Source organism: Botryllus schlosseri, chromosome 2, assembly GCF_051294905.1.
Source record: "Botryllus schlosseri isolate E-star chromosome 2, Bs_hap1, whole genome shotgun sequence".
NCBI lineage: Eukaryota > Metazoa > Chordata > Ascidiacea > Stolidobranchia > Styelidae > Botryllus > Botryllus schlosseri.
The window spans coordinates 5081583-5100328 of NC_137237.1; the positions used below are offsets into that span (position 1 = coordinate 5081583).

Sequence of the window (18746 nt, forward strand, 5' to 3'; positions counted from 1 at the left end):
ATTATTATTCTGACACTCGTAACCACCAATAAGGATAATTATAGGACTACCACACGTCATCTTTTAGGAGGATTTGTCCTCCTTTGTCAGTAAATCGAAAATGTCCTCCGAGGGAGCCTAAATATCCTCCTTTTTGGAAATACGTCCTTCTTTATAGATTTGTCAGTCAGGGTAATGGACAGACTGAACTAAAAAACGCCAGAAATGACACAAAATCTGTAATGCAGACGTTCGAACGGGTCATCCGGGGGCAGGACGGGAAAAAAGACTTTCTTCTAGTCAACCTAGGGCTGGGCAAAATCGAGTACCTGAGTGATTCGATTCTGAATCACGTAAAATGCTTCGAGTCGAGTCGAGTCGAGTATTCGAGTATCACTCATTATGACGTCACAACATAATGTACTATGTCAAAGTTCAAATATGTACCTTTTATGCCAGCACGAAGAACATAATGCCTGTTATCCGCCACATTAATGATACTTCGGTATGTTTTCGACCATACAGACTTCATTGCACTTCTTGACAATGTTGTGGAACGATCATGACTTCGGAAATGTGTTATTTCCAATAATGTTCGTAGCTTTGTACTATGTCTATCATGCTACGACACGGCCAATCAAGGTTTCAAGGCTTAATCAGTGGAAAATATTATCAAAACTATAATTCTTGTTAGTTCATTAACTTTCAGTTGTGAGCGTACAATTTCAGTACTCGAAAAAATCGTCTTTTACTACTCGACTCGAATCATTAAAATTTATACTCGATTCAGATTCGAGTACTCGAATCATTGTGCCCAGCCCTAGTCAACACCACAATAGGATCGTTAAAAAGTGGGTAATTCAGGAGTCGTGATGGTCTTTTTTAGTCAACACAACAAGATTTCCAGTACAAATTTTAGAATCAGCAGTTTTCTGGTCCGGTAATCTGACTTTCATGATTTGCAAAAATTGTTCTCCTTTCCGGATTACAAAGTATGGTAATTGAATAGTATATTCATATTGAAATGAACCCGAGGGCTGACACTCGTCAGGGGTAATCGTCAGCAACTAGTAGAGAATTGGAAAGAACATTGTATATCAATAACCGTATCACAATGTATACAATGTTCTTTCCAAGTCTCTACTAGTTGCTGACGATTACCCCTGACGAGTGTCAGCCGAAAATATTCGGGTTCATTTCAATAGGAATATACTATTCAATTGTATATTGAAGTTCTGTACCTCCAAGAAGCTCTTAAAGTATGTTAACCCAAACATTTCACATATGGTACTAGACGTGCTACCACTGATTCTGAGGTATGTTCTTATAATTGACTTCGAAAATTACCATAATTTGGACTCTAACAATAAATCAGTGATCAATATGCAAAATTCAGCACTGATCGCTTCGTGAGTTGAAATAAATAAATTGTTGTTGTTCGAATGTATCGAGTCGCGTGCTGGCGCATTTGAGTTGATTATTTTAGTTTCAGGGGATGACTAAAGCATATAGGAGAACCAGCGAAGCGTAGTATCGCAAAATCCTCAAAGAACGTGCGTATGGAGGCCACATGACATCGCGAAATGTAAATCAAATAAGCCGGTCTCAGAAGATGCGGTTGTTTGCATTAGGAATTCGTTGGCTCAGGCGATTATGTGTAATATAGGCCCGTATATGTTTGTATTGCCATTTGATTTTGGGATTAGGGATGTTGATTTATATGTATGAACATCTTCTGGCGTCTGAGTTGTGAAGAAAGAATTAATTAACGATGATATGTACATTATACAGAGCAGTGCTACTGGATTACTAGTTGCGCCGCGGCTGATTTTGCGCGAAAATTGTGTTAGCAATTGGCCTCTATTTAGCTGGTAACTTTACTACGAAATGTAGAAATTCAATGATCACCCTGTGATCAATAAATCCTTACTTAGCTGAGGTGCTTGCATTAATCCGTCACATGAGTACTGCGCTGCGAGTAGTGTTATTGAAACGAGAGATGTTTCCGGGAGACTTCGGAAGTGCGGGATACTAAAGGCGTAAAAAAGATAGCACGATTGAGAGACCAGATTGTAAATATGCTTTGACAATTAACGAGCATGGGAACGGAGGCAACGTTGGTTTTGTACTTTTGTAGTAAGCTTTGTCGAGTTATGAATGGTGTGAGAGTATATATTGATGGTAGAGAATATATTAATCTCTCTCTATCGGATCCTGCAGAACCATTATTTACTTTCTTGAGCGGTTGTCCGACCCGTATATAAGTCATGCGCGCGTTGGAATTTTTAGAACCTTACTTTTATTCCGAGTGCCTGGAATCCGCTGAGTTATGGACAGTAGAGATTGGCTACAGCCGCAGCCTACTACGTCTTGTACCTTATGGCTTCTACTGCAGACAACCGTTATTGTACTTGGATCAAGTTTTCAATTTGGCTATAACACCGGTGTCATCAACGCACCGCAGGCCTACATTGAAGGCTTTATTAATGAGAGTTATCGTGACCGGTAAGTTTAAGCACCTCCAGTAAGTTATACTACCCATGGCCGCTATAATTTGCTACAAATCATCACCATATCATTGGTACGTTATGGCACCATAAAACTTTCTCGTACTGCACCGGTACGTTATTATGTAATATAGATTGTCACAATAGATGGGTGACTTCTTCGAATTTTTGTAAAGTCTTCCTGGCTACGCGGATGTGCATATGCTATATAGCTCTATCGTCTCCTTAATATAGAGTCTATAATACACATTCTATACAGACATCAATCTATAAGGAGTCTTGGCGATGCAGGCATAGAAAATCGGGCTTCCTCCAAGCTGCCTCGTTTCGCGTAATGGCATCAATCGTTATATTTGGTGCAACACTTTACGGAGTATTCTTCAACTGTACGTGGCTTTGTCTCTCCCGCGAGTGGAGTGATGTCATAATAACTTGGTAAATTGTGATCGGGTTTTGGCAAAATCGATGAGTAACTGGGTGATTCTGTTCGAGTAGGGCTGGGCACAATGATTCGAGTCGAGTAGTAAATGACGATTTTTTCGAGTACTGAAATTATAGGCTCCTCGCAACTGTAAGTTAATTTATCAACGGGAATTATAGTTTCGATACCAATTTTCACTGTTGAAGGCTTGAAACTTTGATTGGCCGTATCGTGGCATACGAAACATATAGTACAAAGCTACGAATGTTACTGGAAATAGCACATTTCCGAAGTCATGATCATCCCACAACATTGTCACCAAGTGCAATGAAATCGGTATGGTCGAAATAATACCTAAGTATCTTTAATGTGATGAATAACAGGCATTATATATTTTGCGGTCGTATAAAAGGTACACATTTGAACTTTGACATATTGCATACTGTCATGACGTCATAATGAGTGATACTCGATTACTCGACTCGAAGCATATTCCGTGATTCAGAATCGAATCACTCAGGTACTCGATTTTGCCCAGCCCTAGTTCCGAGTCGAATATTTCGAATCGAGTACGGCATATTATGACGACATGGCAGTAGTAATGACTTTGAATGTTGGTTGCAGTCACAAGGAAGATGATACCAGTGACCATTCGCACATCATTCAAAATAATTTCGATTTGTCGTTTCATGAATATTCGTAGTCTTGTTGCAACATGGTTGGCGATGCTGAGCTACGTTTTACGGTTTCGGGTATTCAACAGTAGGAATAGAGCATTGAATCTATATTTTTCGCTGACAAGATATTACTCTTGACTCGAAGGCGTGCGTTTTCGTTACTTGAAAGTAACTACTTTCGCCACACCGCTGGAATCTTTACAATTGATCGGACCCATATGTCCAGCTCGAATTTTTATGTAGACATTCGAGGATACTGGAGTAAAATAACTATACGCAACGCACTAGTTCTGGTAACAATACGGTTTCGAAATCCACATCAACAAGCGCAAAACAATACGGTACAGTACGATAAAAATATCGAAATTACGCAACGAACGATACTTTAGCGTATGTGATCCGTTAATATTAGCAAATTTCCATGATTCCCAGAGCAGTTATCATTAAGTTTTGTAGCTACATTTCCTATGCTTTCAAGATGTCCTAGGACTTCGCGGTATGATGATCAATTCGACTCATCCGACTTCACCATCACATTGCATTACTTCTTAGTCGGATTCTACTGAGGATACGCTATAAATCATATTTCAAGACACTTTGGATTTGATAGTCCACGCGACTTACCCGTCTCATCTGTTAATTGGTTAACTTTCTTGCGACAGGTTTGGCGAGGTTATAAGTCAATCGTCTCTGACTGTTCTATGGAGCTCGACAGTCGCGATATTCGCCGTCGGCGGAATGATCGGGTCGCTGGCGGCTGGACCGCTTTCGCAAGTTCTCGGCCGTAAAAGGTCGCTGCTATGCAACAATTTGATCGCCCTCGCGGGCGCATGTCTGATGGGGTTTTCTAAGCTGGCAAACTCCTATGAGATGCTCATGATCGGTAAGAAGCACATATTCGATAATCACACACTTTGTATGGTTTTGCGGATTTGTTACATCATCGTCATACAGGGCGCTTTGTGATCGGCGTAGACTGTGGGATCAACACTGTAATCGCGCCAATGTTTTTGACCGAGATATCCCCCGTTCAGCATCGCGGCATGCTCGGAACGCTTAACCAACTTGGAATAGTATCGTCGATCCTGATATCACAAGTAAGAACTCCCTATACATTGTACGCCAGATAATTCAAATACATTTGGGAGTTTGAGATAAAATATAATTGTATGCCGTGCTAGTGGGCAGTGGGCACTTCCATTCACCATACACAGAAAGTACTTCCTACCTTGCAAGAGTGTACTTGTACGTTTTATGTGAAGTATACCGCCAAATGTGCACCAAATGTGACGGGGTAATGATATAAATCTCAACAAGTTGCTAGTACTACCACGGCTTACGTAACTAAGTAGCTATTCAATGAACATTGTTCATGTTTTACTACGTATGGTCAATAATGGAGTAATTTGATTTGGCACAACTATATACGGAACATAAAAATAAGGTACTGAAACGCCACGGATATTTCCTTGTTGTTACGTGATTATATGAACTAACGCCGGATGCTTCAACTCATCGACACACGACTTGTTTTAGTGCTATAGTTGACCGAATTCACGAAGACTATTACTATACCGGCTCGCATATAGTCGCACATCCACGACCTAACCATGACCAGACCAGACACTAACACACAACACAGCGCAGATCCTTTTGCGATTGCTGGGTAATGTGTATGTAGTAGTTTAGATTTCAACCACCGACAGCACCCTATGTATTTAACATTCCCGTGAACGTGATCAACACAGAATGCGGAGTTAACGGTCACGCGTATCAGATGTGTTCAGAGTGTGACAGGATGCCGTCCCGTGTGCGACGTGTGCGACTGTGCGTGCATCGAATCAAACGGCTCACAATATTTAAAAGGCACGGCGCGAATCGGGCTGTATTTTTCCGCACTTTGATACGTTACATAACTTTCGGCGTTTCGTAATGGTCATCTCTGAACACCTCACTCCAATAGTTATGTAATGAGAATTCCTGGCTGTAAGTCATTGTTGTACAACATCGCAAGGGGTGGTATGTACAAAGCTCATCTGCAGCTTAATCTGTGTTTGAGTCGGAGTCCAGAACAACAGATCTTCAGCATCGTCACGGCTATTGCGACGATGTCTAAGTTTAAGTGCAATTTTGGTAATCGTCATGCGTGCGTAACTGATCCCAGGTGAAATTTATTAGCGCTTGATTTGAAACTCGCCAAGTCACAGTGATGATTGAGAATAATACTTATGCATCGCAAAACGTACCACCTGGTGTAATTCTCCAAACCTTATTCGGGACTAGGTTACAGGTATACCGGGAGATGATTAGTGTGGTCACGTGACGGATAGGTTTTCCATTCGGCCGCTATCGATTAGCTGATGGATTTGTTCAATAAATTTATGTGCATTCCAGTTATTTTGATGCGTCATTTTCCCAGATACCGTGTAGGAGTTTGGGTCCTCGTTTAGGATATCTGGACAAAGTCTCGGTTTCAACATGCAGGCCAACAACTGTCTTGACAGAATGGCCTAGGCCTTAACTGCGATAGCGTTAGTGCTATATCTGTAGGATTACCGTATTTTGGAAATCTGAAAAGAGGACACTTTTTCAAAATTTTCAGACTTACAATACTGGACTAAAATCCTGAAAAAATGCGAAATTTTTCCGGACTTCGTGGTCGGTTGACTAAAACAAGACAAGGTCATTTTTCTGGCTCAAGTCCCGAAAACCGTTATTTGGCCGCTGATTTCCTATATCTCTGCCAATTTCCACGTACATTTGACAAAAATTCTTCAAAAAGAGGACATTTAGCCGTCCTCCGAGGCGGCGGTCTTCCGATAAACTAGATTTCATTATGCAAGAATATCGTTCGGTGATAATTGACGATGGCCCACGACCTATATATAGTTCCGTCGCTTGCAAGGATGCGAACAGTAGCTTACATCAAGGCGATCGATATACGCGCATTAGTCCGACACGTTTTCACCTCAAATTTAACCATCTGGTTCCCGTGACATCCGCTGAAATCACATCTGACTCATCCTCACTACTATTGAGTTTTCTCTTTTACGCGAGGTCGACAATGTGGTCGACAGGATCCGCGTCCTGTCGGATGATTTCATACGGCTCGCGAATAGAGGTCGACCTATGTTGATTTTTACAGGCCAATACCGATACCGATATATCGGTTCACTCACAAGGCCGATATTAACATGGAAAGAGCAGAGAACAATTTCACCAAAAATATTATATATTAGGCAAGATGGCACTTGTACATGCCACAGAAAGCTGAACAACAAACGAGAAAACTGAAATTATTCCTTAATTGTGCACAGTCGATGAAATTTGGGATAACCCAAAAAGCAAAATATGATACAGAATTGCAGATCAGTCCAGAAAAGGTAGATTGTAATGCAGGAAGCATAGTTTCTCTGCATACTCACCCAGCTAAACTCGCCCTGCAAGGGTAAATCTGTCATAAATCGCCCTTTCCGTCGTAGATTTATTGAGATTGAGAACACGGAGGATTGAATTTCCGAAATTTTTGAATTTTTTTCAAATATAAAATATCGGCCACGATAGTGGCCTTCAGGCCTTCATAGGCCGATATCGATAATCGGGAAAGCTCTAAATATCGGCCTCGATAATCGGCCATGTCGATAATCGGTCGACCTCTACTCGCGAAGCAATGATGGGTCTGGGTGAATCAAAAAATGCTTATCCAGGGCATTTCGATCAAACGTTGAGATTTGTAGTGAAAGTACTTCTATTTCAGTCCATTGCAATTCTTGCAATATGAGCTTGACTGATAACGAATTTTTAAGCTTACACGGATAAAACCGATAACTAGCACCCTTCACCCATTACCCCGATATGTTCAGCCAACTTCAAAAAAAGGATATAACATCATAGCTTAAGGTAGGGTGACTATTAAGGCTGTGCAAAAAAAAACTTTTCCTTCAGATTTCACTGGCTACTTGATAAAATTGTACGGTTGGTTGCAGCTTCTAAACCAGGCTTGTCGTTACGTAACAATGATATGGCTAAATATTAATTCACTACGGCTTGTGACATCTACGATTAGTGGTTCGTTACACTGCCCTTGAATTTCCTGTTAGGTTTCCATTCGCACTCAATCCGGATTTTCGTTATCACCATTCGCACCACCTTCGTCATTCGCACTGCAATACTTTTCATTCGCCCAAGTGCGAACCGTCAAACGGGTTGAAAAGCACTGGTCAATTTGATACTGAGCCACCGGGTGATGATACAATACCGTGTTACGCGACAATTGTCGTTCGTATGAACCTGCATTGCTGGCGTGTCGCTTAGATTTTCACGCCACGTATGAATTTGACTGCTATAAGAATATATCTGCGCATTTTGCAATTCTTATCCGATGTCATTCGCATCATCTTCATCCGGTAATAGGATAGTGTGAAGTAGAACTCAGTTACTTTCTGTCGCGGCTTGAATTGGTCTTATCCTGTTCAGTGAATTTATGGCGAATGGAAATTTGGTTTTATTCGGAGATACATCTTTAAACTTGAATGAGGTCTATCTTGCTTGTTGTTCTATCACGTGCGTGATAGTTATCGGTGGGAAACACTTGATTTTGGTGCTGTACACAACACTTGACCACAGGTGACCAAGGAAGTTCTGCGTTTCCGACTACTGAAGTAGGCTTAGCCTACTTATACTGCTTATTCAAATGCATGGCTAGGTTTTTATATTACCTCTACTTCTACTTAGGAGTTTTTACAAGTTGTATTGTGAAAAGTAGGAAGCAGTTTTGCGATAAGTTTGCATCACGCATAACAATTTGGGGAAAGAGCCCCGGTACCACGGCAGCTGAATATACATTTACGAAAGGGGCCACTTACAATTGACTGATAGAATGATGCGACCGACCGAGCAAATGTACTTTTTGAAACCACATACCTGAGTGTACTATCCATAGATTACTTTCCATTTTGCACTTCTATATCCGAGGTAGTTTTGACTTCTGAGATGTCTTGCTGTACCTGTAATTGATCGGCATTGTTTCTACTTCTACGTGAGTAGCAACGCTGACTACTTTCCCCGCCCCTACACTTGACATAGGCAGTTCAGCGGACAAGCAGGCTATATTAAATCGTATAAATGTAACATTTCAGGTTCTGGGGTTACCTTCCGTTCTCGGCACCGAATCCGGATGGCCGATCCTGCTCGGACTGACAGCGGTATTCGCAGTGTTTCAGCTCATCTTCCTGCCGTTCTGCCCGGAGAGTCCTCGGTAGGTTACTGTGCGCGCTTTACAAAATGACGTGAATGTCGCAACGGCTTCCAATTCGACAGGTACCTGCTCTTGTACAAGAACGACGACTCGGGAGCCAGGAAAGCGCTCGGAAAACTACGGGGAGCTTGCCACGACGTCGACGAGGAGTGTTCTGTGATGCAGCAGGAATATAAAGAAGAATCGGAAGACAAATCTGTTGGTTCGTGTCTATTTTATATCCGAGACCATCCGCGGAAAACATAAGACAAAAACTACGGGCATATCGATGTTGTCATGCTCAGGATCAATCCTAGCTTTCGTAGTTGCGATGACATCACAATGGCGTTATTCACTGTTACTACATGTGGGTGGTAAGTAGGTGTGTTTACCAGATTTCCACCATAGCGTTATAGCTCAACCCCAACCTTACGCGGATTAATCGCCCTTTAATAAATAATCAGACTGCGGTGTGCGACACAGATTGTTTTCAATTTACTTGTACATTATTTGATTTTGCAATCAACATTACCAGGATAGCATGGATGGAATGTTGCAGGACTTAGAAAGCCTTACAAGGCTATATCTGCACCTTCCTTGTCCAGCGGCATATGTACATTGTACAATGTACATCATGCGCTCATGGTCATGGTATACATGTGTGCAGATCGTGTGCATGTATATCATCAGTCGATGTATATTCCGCAAAAACATCAAGGACAAAAATGCATTACGTCCTTTCCGTTCCAGTAGAATAAGTTGCGCAAAAATATCAAACCTGAATTCAGATTTACAAAGTTCTCAGTGGATAGGCAAATCACTGTCAACCCTGATTTTGATTCTGTACAGTCGGCCGGTTCCATCTGGGTTTAGTACGAGAGACTTCGGATTTCGGTTGCTTATGCCTGGCAGTGCTAGGGTTACCATATTTTGGAATCGGCAAAGGACTACACTTTTCCAAAATTTTCAGACTTACAATTGTGGAGTAAAATTCGGAAAAAGTGGTGAATTTTTCCCAACTTTGTGGTTGGTTGACTAAAAAAAATGAAAAAAGGTCGTCATTTACGTTCCAACCACGAATTTCCTGTATGAGCCCATTTTCACTCGAATCTATCCATCAACTTAGCTCAAAAAGCTGTAAAGAAGGACGAATTGCCAAAAAGCAGGACATTTAAGCGTCCTCGGAGGACATTTTCAAAAATCCGAAAAAGGAGGACAAATCCTCCTAAATGAGGACGTATGGTAACCCTACCCAGTGCCCACTGTACACTGTTTTATTTTGGCTACTGCGATTGCCTAATTAATGGTGTCATACGGATCGCGTGTCGACAATATGACTTTTAATACCGAGACGCCGATCTCCTGGCAATCCGTTAAGACCTCCAAGCCCAATACAACCAGCACTTCCTAACTTATCGCGTTGATAATCATTTCATCATATGTATTGATGTCCCATTGTCTCGTTCGCGTTTGGTTAATCATCACGGAATCTCATGAGCAGTATCGCGTGCGGATTTTGAAATCATCGATTGCCTCGTCACAGTGACATGCAAAATCAATTTTTCCCGATAGTTCCAATATTTCTATTGCCGCTATCATATCAGCCCCATCGTCCTGAGGGCCTGCCTGCCCGCGTTAGTTATGTTATGATCAAATATTAAATATTTGTCAAATCACCGGCATGTCTTGTTCAATCCAATTTCTTGGTAAATGTGTACTCGGCAAATGTTTGTCCCCGTGTTCATTTACGTGCGAAGGCTGGTTTCTCAAACTCTTGAGTGATAATGTCAATGCAAACTGTCGATAATTGTGGAATGTAGCCTACTGTCATTTCGCGACTGAATGAACCGTCATTATCTTGACCAGGTTTCTTCGAAATCTTCAAGATAGGACACCTTCGCAGACCCATGCTCGTGGCGATCGTGATGCAGCTTTCCCAACAACTATCCGGGATCACCGCTGTGTTCTATTACTCTACGTCTCTGTTTATCGACGCCGGAGTTGACGAGAGCAACAGGTACCCGTGACTTACATGCCATTGTTACGTCGGACCTTTTACACTGTCATTAGACACACATTCAATGTTTGGTTAGGGACTGGTGCAGTTACTTCTCGTAATCGTGAATAGGATTACCGCCAGTCACGGCGTTGAGGGATGGAAGATTTTGTGATTGCGCACAATGGATAATTGGTGATATGCCCCGTAATTCAGGCAATTCCCGAATGAAGTGGTTCTTAACCTTTTAACCTTGTCTGCAGCCCCCCTGGGGGCGATTTGGATTTTGAAGGGGGCGGAAACGCTCAGGGGGCGAAATGGGGGCGCTGAAGAAAAATTGCTTCCCGGTAGATGGTGTAGCAAGGACATATGATTAGTTCTATATATCGCTGAGTTCTCATTGCAAACTAACATTCCACAAAATCTGTCAAATGACGACGTTTTTCGTTTGCGATCATCGCGAACTATCCACCGACGATTTTTCCACGAATGCAGTGGTTTATTTTAATTCATGTCAAATTAATTTGGCGTACTGTTGGATTGCCAATTCCCCGTTCAAACACCCTCGTCACGCTAGCTACTCCAATCCGTTTCGACACCGTCCTATCTTTTCATTGTATCGCAGTTTTGTGGTGTTTTGAAACGATGAAAATATTAAGGAATTGATACTGATACTGATAGCGCCGGTTGTTTTCCACAAAATGTTTTGAAATAGGTATGGTATCCTGCAGAGCACTGCGTGTCGAAATCCAAAAGGCACAGTGTTGTACAATTTTTGAGAGTGATGGCCTTCGTACATTGAAGATGTTTTGAAGATTTTTGGCCGAAATGATTAAGCAAACATTCTTGTATTTGAGAGCTTGTTAAAGTTTAGAGCTTGGCGCAGTACTAAATTTAACGTGAGTGAAGATCCCTACCACATTTTCAATTGGTTTAGTAGTCACTAGGGCAAGTTTTTGTTGCAGTTAAATCCGTGAAAAGTTGCATGTACTTTTGAAAAAAGTTGCAGAAGTTGCATTTTGACCACATTCTGCTCGGTTGACTGAAAAAAAAGGTCAATTTCCCGGCTCAGCTCCCGAAATGCCCGTAAAAGCGTTACTTCGTTGCTGATTTACGATGTTTCAGTCGAATTTGGCCGTGTATTTCACCAAAATCGGAAATACTTTCATGAAAAATCGAAATAGTTGCAAAATGTTGCCAAAAGTTGCATGAAAAAAATGGACAAAAGTTGCAAAAAGTTGCACTATAAAATTCCTTCAAACAGCTTAAAACAGCATTCTACATATCTTACGAGTATTTAAGAAGCTGCCGGAAGCTGTAAAAAAAGGTTGCAAAAGTTGCAAAAACTTGCCCTAGTAGTCACACAAAGCAATAAAACAAAACCCACAACCATTAACTTTCCTGTATTTCCAATCGCAGAGGAGAATTCGGGATGTGTACATCGATCTAGAACCTAACGCTACGAGCCCGTTGGCCTTACCCAATGGTTATTATAACAACCTAGATTTGATCCCGAAAATAGTACATACAATTGTACAGTTAATTAGTCGAGTGGTCTAATAGTGAAGTCCCAACCCGAAACCGGACTTCTACCAGCACTTACCCATGGGCGTTGAAATTAGGACTAGGGCTGGGTTAATGTTAGATTTGGAGGTAAGGGTTGGGTTTCGTGTTAGAGTTTTGGTTGTAAAGCCACGTGATCAAGTTCCGCATGTTCAGCTGTCATTTTTCATTGTGTCGCTCTAATGTCGGGCAACCATATACATCCCTACGAAAACAAGAATACTGCGAACATGTACTAACTACAAGGTGTCCACTGTCCATCGTTCGAGAGAGAAGCCTGTATACTGCATCACGTGGCTCTGTTACGCAAAATTACGAATTGATTTCATTATTATCGCCTTATGCAGTTATACTGTGTTGACCGCCGGTAACTGGACGGAGACTAAATCTAAATTTCGAAGTAGCAAACTTGCTGTTGCTTCTCAAGATTTGACTAGTTAGGGCGGAACAACCTGTATTATTACGGCTGCCTGACATGTGAGCAATCTGAGCATGCGTCACAATTGAAAACGACAGTTGAGCATGGGACACTTCTGCATGTGACTTTATAATTCCAAATCTAATCTTAACTCGAAACATAACCCTGAAATTAACCCTTATATATATCTTAACCCCAACCCCAAATCCAACCCACCCCCAACCCGTAATTTAATCCGTATGCTTATGTGTCACATGCCCAAGTGTCGCATGCTATAATGCAGTGATTCCCAACCGCGGCCCCCAGCTAGCCTTCTTGCGGCCCCCACAAATTATTAAGAAATCGATTTACGACATAAAATAAAATTTATATTTATAAAATGTGCCCTAACTTTCCAGTTTAACGAACAGTAGCTACGGACAGATGCACAACACGTGACTGACGGTCAAATACGCCGCGACGCGCACCGCTCAGCCGGCCAAAAGCTGCACAATCGGCAGCCTCACAGCTCGCTACCCAAGCGTCCGAATAATTTGTTATGTCGAGTCCCCATCGAAAGCTATTGCAGCAGCGATTCCAAAAACACGAACTGAAACCTCGCCAGGGCAATAAAACTACCCCAAAATAGCCGCCGAAGGTCGATCGTTCTGAACAATGGGAGCGCAGCATCACAATGACCATAACAATGGCCAATGGCGTCGAGTGATTGTTCGGAGCTATGCTAATTTTGATATTGTGATGACTATTTTGGGTCCGTTTCATTGCCCTGGCCATATCCAAATCTGCATTGTCCGAATCAGCACAGCCCCCGCCCCCGACCAAGACCAGACATAACAAATTTGGACGCTCGTACTACCAGCGACAGGACAACCAATCATGCTGCCCCCACCGGGCACAGCAGTAGGCCTCCCGGCACTCAAACCGTGTGTCACGTGCCGTGCATCAATCCGTATATTAGAGATCTATGGTTAAGGCAAAATCTGGCAGCAGCTGTCCAGTTCTCCTCGATTTTACTCTATTTTGTGAACTTTTTATTGATCTAAAGCGGTCACAAATTTTATAACGCTGCAATAGGTTAATCAGTCATTCGATCAAGTGGGTAGTGATTTGATGCTTTATAATAGGGTTACCATATTTTGGAAATCTAAAAAGAGGACACTATTCAAGATTTTCAGACTCAAAAAACTAGTGGAAAATCCTGAAAAAACGGTAAATTTTCCCCACTTCGTTGTCGGCTGACTACAAAAAAGGTCAACTTTCCGGCTCAGCTCCCGAAATACCCGCCGGAACGTTACTTCAGTGATGATTTACTGTATCGATTTTGCTCTATATTTAACCAAAATTCTCAAAAAAAGAGGATAAAATCTCAAAAAAAGGACATTTGGGCGTCCTCCGAGGACACTTTCAAAAAAATTAAAAAAAAAGAGGACTAATCCTCTTAAAAGACAACGTATGGTAACCCTACTTTATAATTTTTGCTATACTTAATGAGTGTATTCGTGCGGCTCCAACCGTACTTTGAAATTCTATATTTGGCCCGGACACCGAAAAAGGTTGGGAACCACTGCTATAATGTCGCATGCTCAAGCTTCCTGGTCCGAAAGTGCACCGCCTTTTCACAAACTCGTTGCTGAAGTAGGATCATATTGGTTGTGTTTGTTCCTGCGCATTGTATGCCCATCGAGTCAACGTTAATATGTTAAGGCTCGTGGACATTGACGCACATCCAGAGTGACATTGCATTCCTTTTCAGCGCCCTGACTACGGTGGGAGTTGGCTGTGTCAACATCGTGATGACAATAGTATCGTTGTTGTTGATTGAGAGGGCAGGCAGGCGATTGCTTCATTTGGTTGGTCTAGGTGGCATGTGCTGCTGCTCTGTGATATTGGCGGTAAGTCAATAAGTGATTCGAATTCCATTGGGGTGATTGTCGGTGTTTTTTAGTTCAGCGGCGCACTGGGGATCGTGGGTGCGGAATTGGGTGTCCATATTTGATATTGCACTTTGCGGTTTTGCTTGTTTGCGAACATAAAGGTGCGGCGCGTTGGGGTCGTTGAATTCAAGTTGCAAGTGTACAATCTATCCAACGCCTATACTCGATCGATCAACGTCCGGCGTCCGCTAATACCGCAAATACCAATCGCAAATAACCCATAAGCCAAAATGGACATGAGTAAAAGTTACCACAAGAGATTAACGATTCGTGAATAGAGATCTATGATTGTTAGTCGGTTTCAGTCCTTAAATTCGATTTTCGCTAATGCATTGGTCATATACCAACCAATCATTGCTGCGAGCGTGTAAGATAACAAATACATTAGCACTAGCAGTAGAGTCCGACCGATGACATATCATGTAACGATAGCGCTCAATTCGGCCTATATTAAACTGTGACGTGTTTCAATTAAAACTTCTCCTTACCGACAGTAATTCAAATAGACATCATATTTTGACAATCAAACTCCAACTGAGTAAGTCCGATAAGCCTATATTAAACCTACACTTAACCTACTGACTAGTAGTTCCATTGCTCCTTGCCCGCTATTCCAAAGCTTGGTAGTTCACCGTTGTAACGGCAACCAAATGACCATTTTCCGAAATGCCAGACATACTGTTACAATTTCCTATCCCCTACTTCTAACCCGAAATAACGATATCCCAACAATAAGCCAAGATAATGCTAACCCCAACCCATGCAACGCTAAGCATACTCGAGAGTAAAATTAACCCAAATGCATAACAAACTTGACGGAAACGACGAATCGTTGGTCGACCGAGATAATGTCCAACATGTCCGCCCAAAGAGACTTGTCCGAGATGGTAGATTTGCGAAGTGTCTGCATACCGTTTATCGCGAAGTGACGATAGGCTGTGCCAACCCTTACAGACAAATATGAATTTTTATTTGTGACAATATTTAATTGTGAAAAACAGAAATGGGTGAAGTAGTCACCATTGGTATACTCAAGGGGAAGTAGAAGTAGCGATTTGCCATGTCAAAACATGAAGATTTGAAAAGTGCTCTATAGTACGCAGCTTAAAGTAGATTTAGTTTTTAAGTGAGAATACACACTACTTACTAAATCCAAAGTCAAAAGATGTATTACTTTTCCTTAAGAAACTGGCGGAAGTATAATTTGTCATAAAACTTGACCTCTTGAATAAGTAGCGCAAGTTGACAAAAACTACTTGAGTAATGCAATAAAGTAGATTTACTTCGTTATTACTGACCACCTCTACTTGTAAATGGCACAATGCAAAGAAAACACATTCTATGAGTCGAGACATCGCTAGCAGACTTGGACAACTAGATATTTCTAGTTAACAGTGGTTCCCAAGGGGGGTGAAATCGTCCCCCAGTGGGCGATTTTGAGAGACAAAGGGACTAAAATACCAAAGGGGGCGATTGGGGCGGGGACGGCGGGCGGCGAAAATGTTACAAAGTTGAGTGAGATATATTTAATTAATTCGGTAAAATAATGCAAGCGAAGACGGCTTATTCTGCATATGACGCGGAAGTTGACTGAAAAAATGGTAAACTCAACGGTAACTAGACGCGGAAACCGGCTTTCCGAGCACCTACTAGGAAAATGACCTTTCTTTTTCAGTCGATCCACCAGCGATCAGAATTTGGCGAATAAATCATCCGTTTATATGGCCCCTTTTTCGGATCTGTATGTATGGGGATCGAGCATGATAAGGGGGCGATGAATAAAAAAAAGTGGGTCCCACTGAGTTAGACTAATTAGAATAATTAGGTCGCAATGACGGTAATCTAATTATAATTTAATTTCTGGTTTTCATGAAAATGCTACAGGAGAAATGTATAGAGCGAAACGAGCCAAGTCTGCTGTATAGATAATTTCCATTCTAATGCTTATAAGATTGAACACCGATTTGATACGAACTGAACTTCGTTTAATTTCCAAGTTTTCGCAAATTCAGTAATTCTGATCTATTTGAAAAAAACTGTAGTTATAATTCTAATTCTAATCTAATTTAGAAGAGCTGAAAATTTTCTAGCTGTCGAAGTCTGCTCAGATCACTAGCATCATCATCGCATTGATATAGTTACATATTGTTGTATTGTTGTTCGCAACAGCACGGTGGGCAAACACAGAAGCTAATGATGATTCGCTCATACGTTATTGTAACTGGCCGAATAAACACCGCGTTGCCTTGTATACAATCGAATAGCTGGTGGCCTTGAATTGCTGGTTGCTTTATTGCACCGAGATCTATCATCGCACTATTCACTGTGTTTTAGATCACTCTGACCGTCGACGGAGGGTCGTGGCTGACCGGCGCTTCTCTGGCGGGGGTGTTTTTGTTCGTGGCTTTCTTCCAAGTCGGCCCGGGTTCCATTCCTTGGTTTATCACCGCGGAGCTGTTCACTCAGGGACCGAGACCGACTGCCATCAGCATCGCGGGATTGGTGAACTGGGCCGGGAATTTCACCATTGCTCTTGCGTAAGCTGACGTACTGGTTAAAGTTAACAAGCCATTTGTGGCACAGAACTTCAAAATAACGCGAAACAATAACTTCATATTGTTAATTTATTCTCTAAAAGCTTTTCGACTGACTCTCATCAGTAGCGAACGTCAGTGATAAGGTGAATCCAATTCGAAATGTAAGAACTATTTTGTCTGCGTGACGTAATAATAACAAAAACAAACAACTAGTACACAGGCAAGATACGGTTGTAACGGTACAAAACAAACGTTAACGAGTACATATTCGGTTATAAATAACCGAGAACACAACACACAACATTAATGAAATATTCCAAGAGTGTAGAGGCGTTCCTTCTGGCGACAGAGAATCGGCTTTCGCAGCTTTATGATCGTAGATTCCAGGACCTTTAAATGAAAAAGAGAACGGCCACGAGCAACTATAGAAAATTGACTGTCATTGTAATGATCAGCACATTCTGGATGGGATAAGTACTATATAGTACACCAGGCCGATATTCTTCTTATTTTCCGTAACTGCCGACTTATAGCACGACCCACCTCCAGGCTTTTTGTAAGACGCCGCTTACGCGGATGAGGTGGCGAGGAGGAGCCTAGGTAAACCTCCAACACTTAGGTACCGGAATTCGGAGTCGACCTCGGTCGGACTCGAACTCGCACCCATTGGTGTTCAAGCCACCACTGCACTATCTCGTCACCCTAGAAGTGGGTCGTGCTACAAGTTGGTGAATACCGAATCATAATAAAGAATATCGGCCTGATGCAACATGACCAATGTAATCGAAACACCACGAATATCAAACAAACAATCAGCATATAGAGCAGGCGTACCAAGCTCAATCTGGGGCGTGGGTCGGATTCAGACCTTTTCATCTCTTGCGGGCCGGACCAGTCGAATGAAAAAAATGTTTCTTCCAACTGGCTTTGCAAATCCAGAGATTTCGAGCATGTCTTTTAGTAAATTTTGGCAATGGGAAGTGTTGTATTGAAATCCCCGTTCTAAACGACCTTATTTCCACTTTTAGATATCCGCCACTTCAGCAGGTCATCGGGGGTTATACCTTTCTGATATTCGCCGGACTGCTGGCGCTGTTCTTCATCTACACCTACCTGAAGGTACCCGAGACGAAGGGCAGGACCATTCAGGAGATCACAGCGCGCTTCCAGAAAGTTAACGAGGCGCGCGATGACAACAAGAAGTTTTACAACCATAGCACCAAACTATAAGAGACCCCCTGGGCACGATGATTCGGATTCAGATGATCTAATTATCCTCCACAAAGAGCGCCCAGTGGCCCGTGTATCGAAAGCAGATTTGTAGATGTGATCTGTCGGAAAAAGTGTCGGTAGTCGGCGTCCAAATAAATTCGACAGACAAATAGCAGTACGTCATGCGTGCGTTTGTAGGTTGGGTGACTGCAGATTCACACATAGCCAAAATCTCCCCCAACTCTCCGAAAATCACCAGTGAAGTC

At 42.1% G+C, this 18746-nt stretch overlaps 1 protein-coding gene across 1 annotated transcript; it reads left to right on the top strand.

The window, feature by feature from the left end:
• Positions 1-2005: 2005 nt before the first annotated feature.
• LOC145433128 (solute carrier family 2, facilitated glucose transporter member 1-like) lies at positions 2006-18652 on the top strand. Its single transcript, XM_080310068.1, has 9 exons — positions 2006-2484; positions 4247-4467; positions 4539-4681; positions 8723-8841; positions 8904-9043; positions 10687-10837; positions 14551-14689; positions 17066-17268; positions 18297-18652. The coding sequence occupies exons 1-9, from the start codon at positions 2309-2311 to the stop codon at positions 18496-18498; spliced, it is 1494 nt and encodes a 497-aa protein (XP_080166194.1). The 5' UTR covers positions 2006-2308; the 3' UTR covers positions 18499-18652.
• Positions 18653-18746: the final 94 nt, after the last annotated feature.

Excerpts from the sequence above, each read along its gene's own strand:
- LOC145433128 (XM_080310068.1), top strand. The coding sequence starts at position 2,309 with ATGGACAGTAGAGATTGGCTACAGCCGCAGCCTACTACGTCTTGTACC. Across the intron at positions 2,485-4,246 it reads AATGAGAGTTATCGTGACCG|GTTTGGCGAGGTTATAAGTC; the intron begins GTAAGTTTAAGC and ends TTCTTGCGACAG. Across the intron at positions 9,044-10,686 it reads ATCGGAAGACAAATCTGTTG|GTTTCTTCGAAATCTTCAAG; the intron begins GTTCGTGTCTAT and ends TATCTTGACCAG.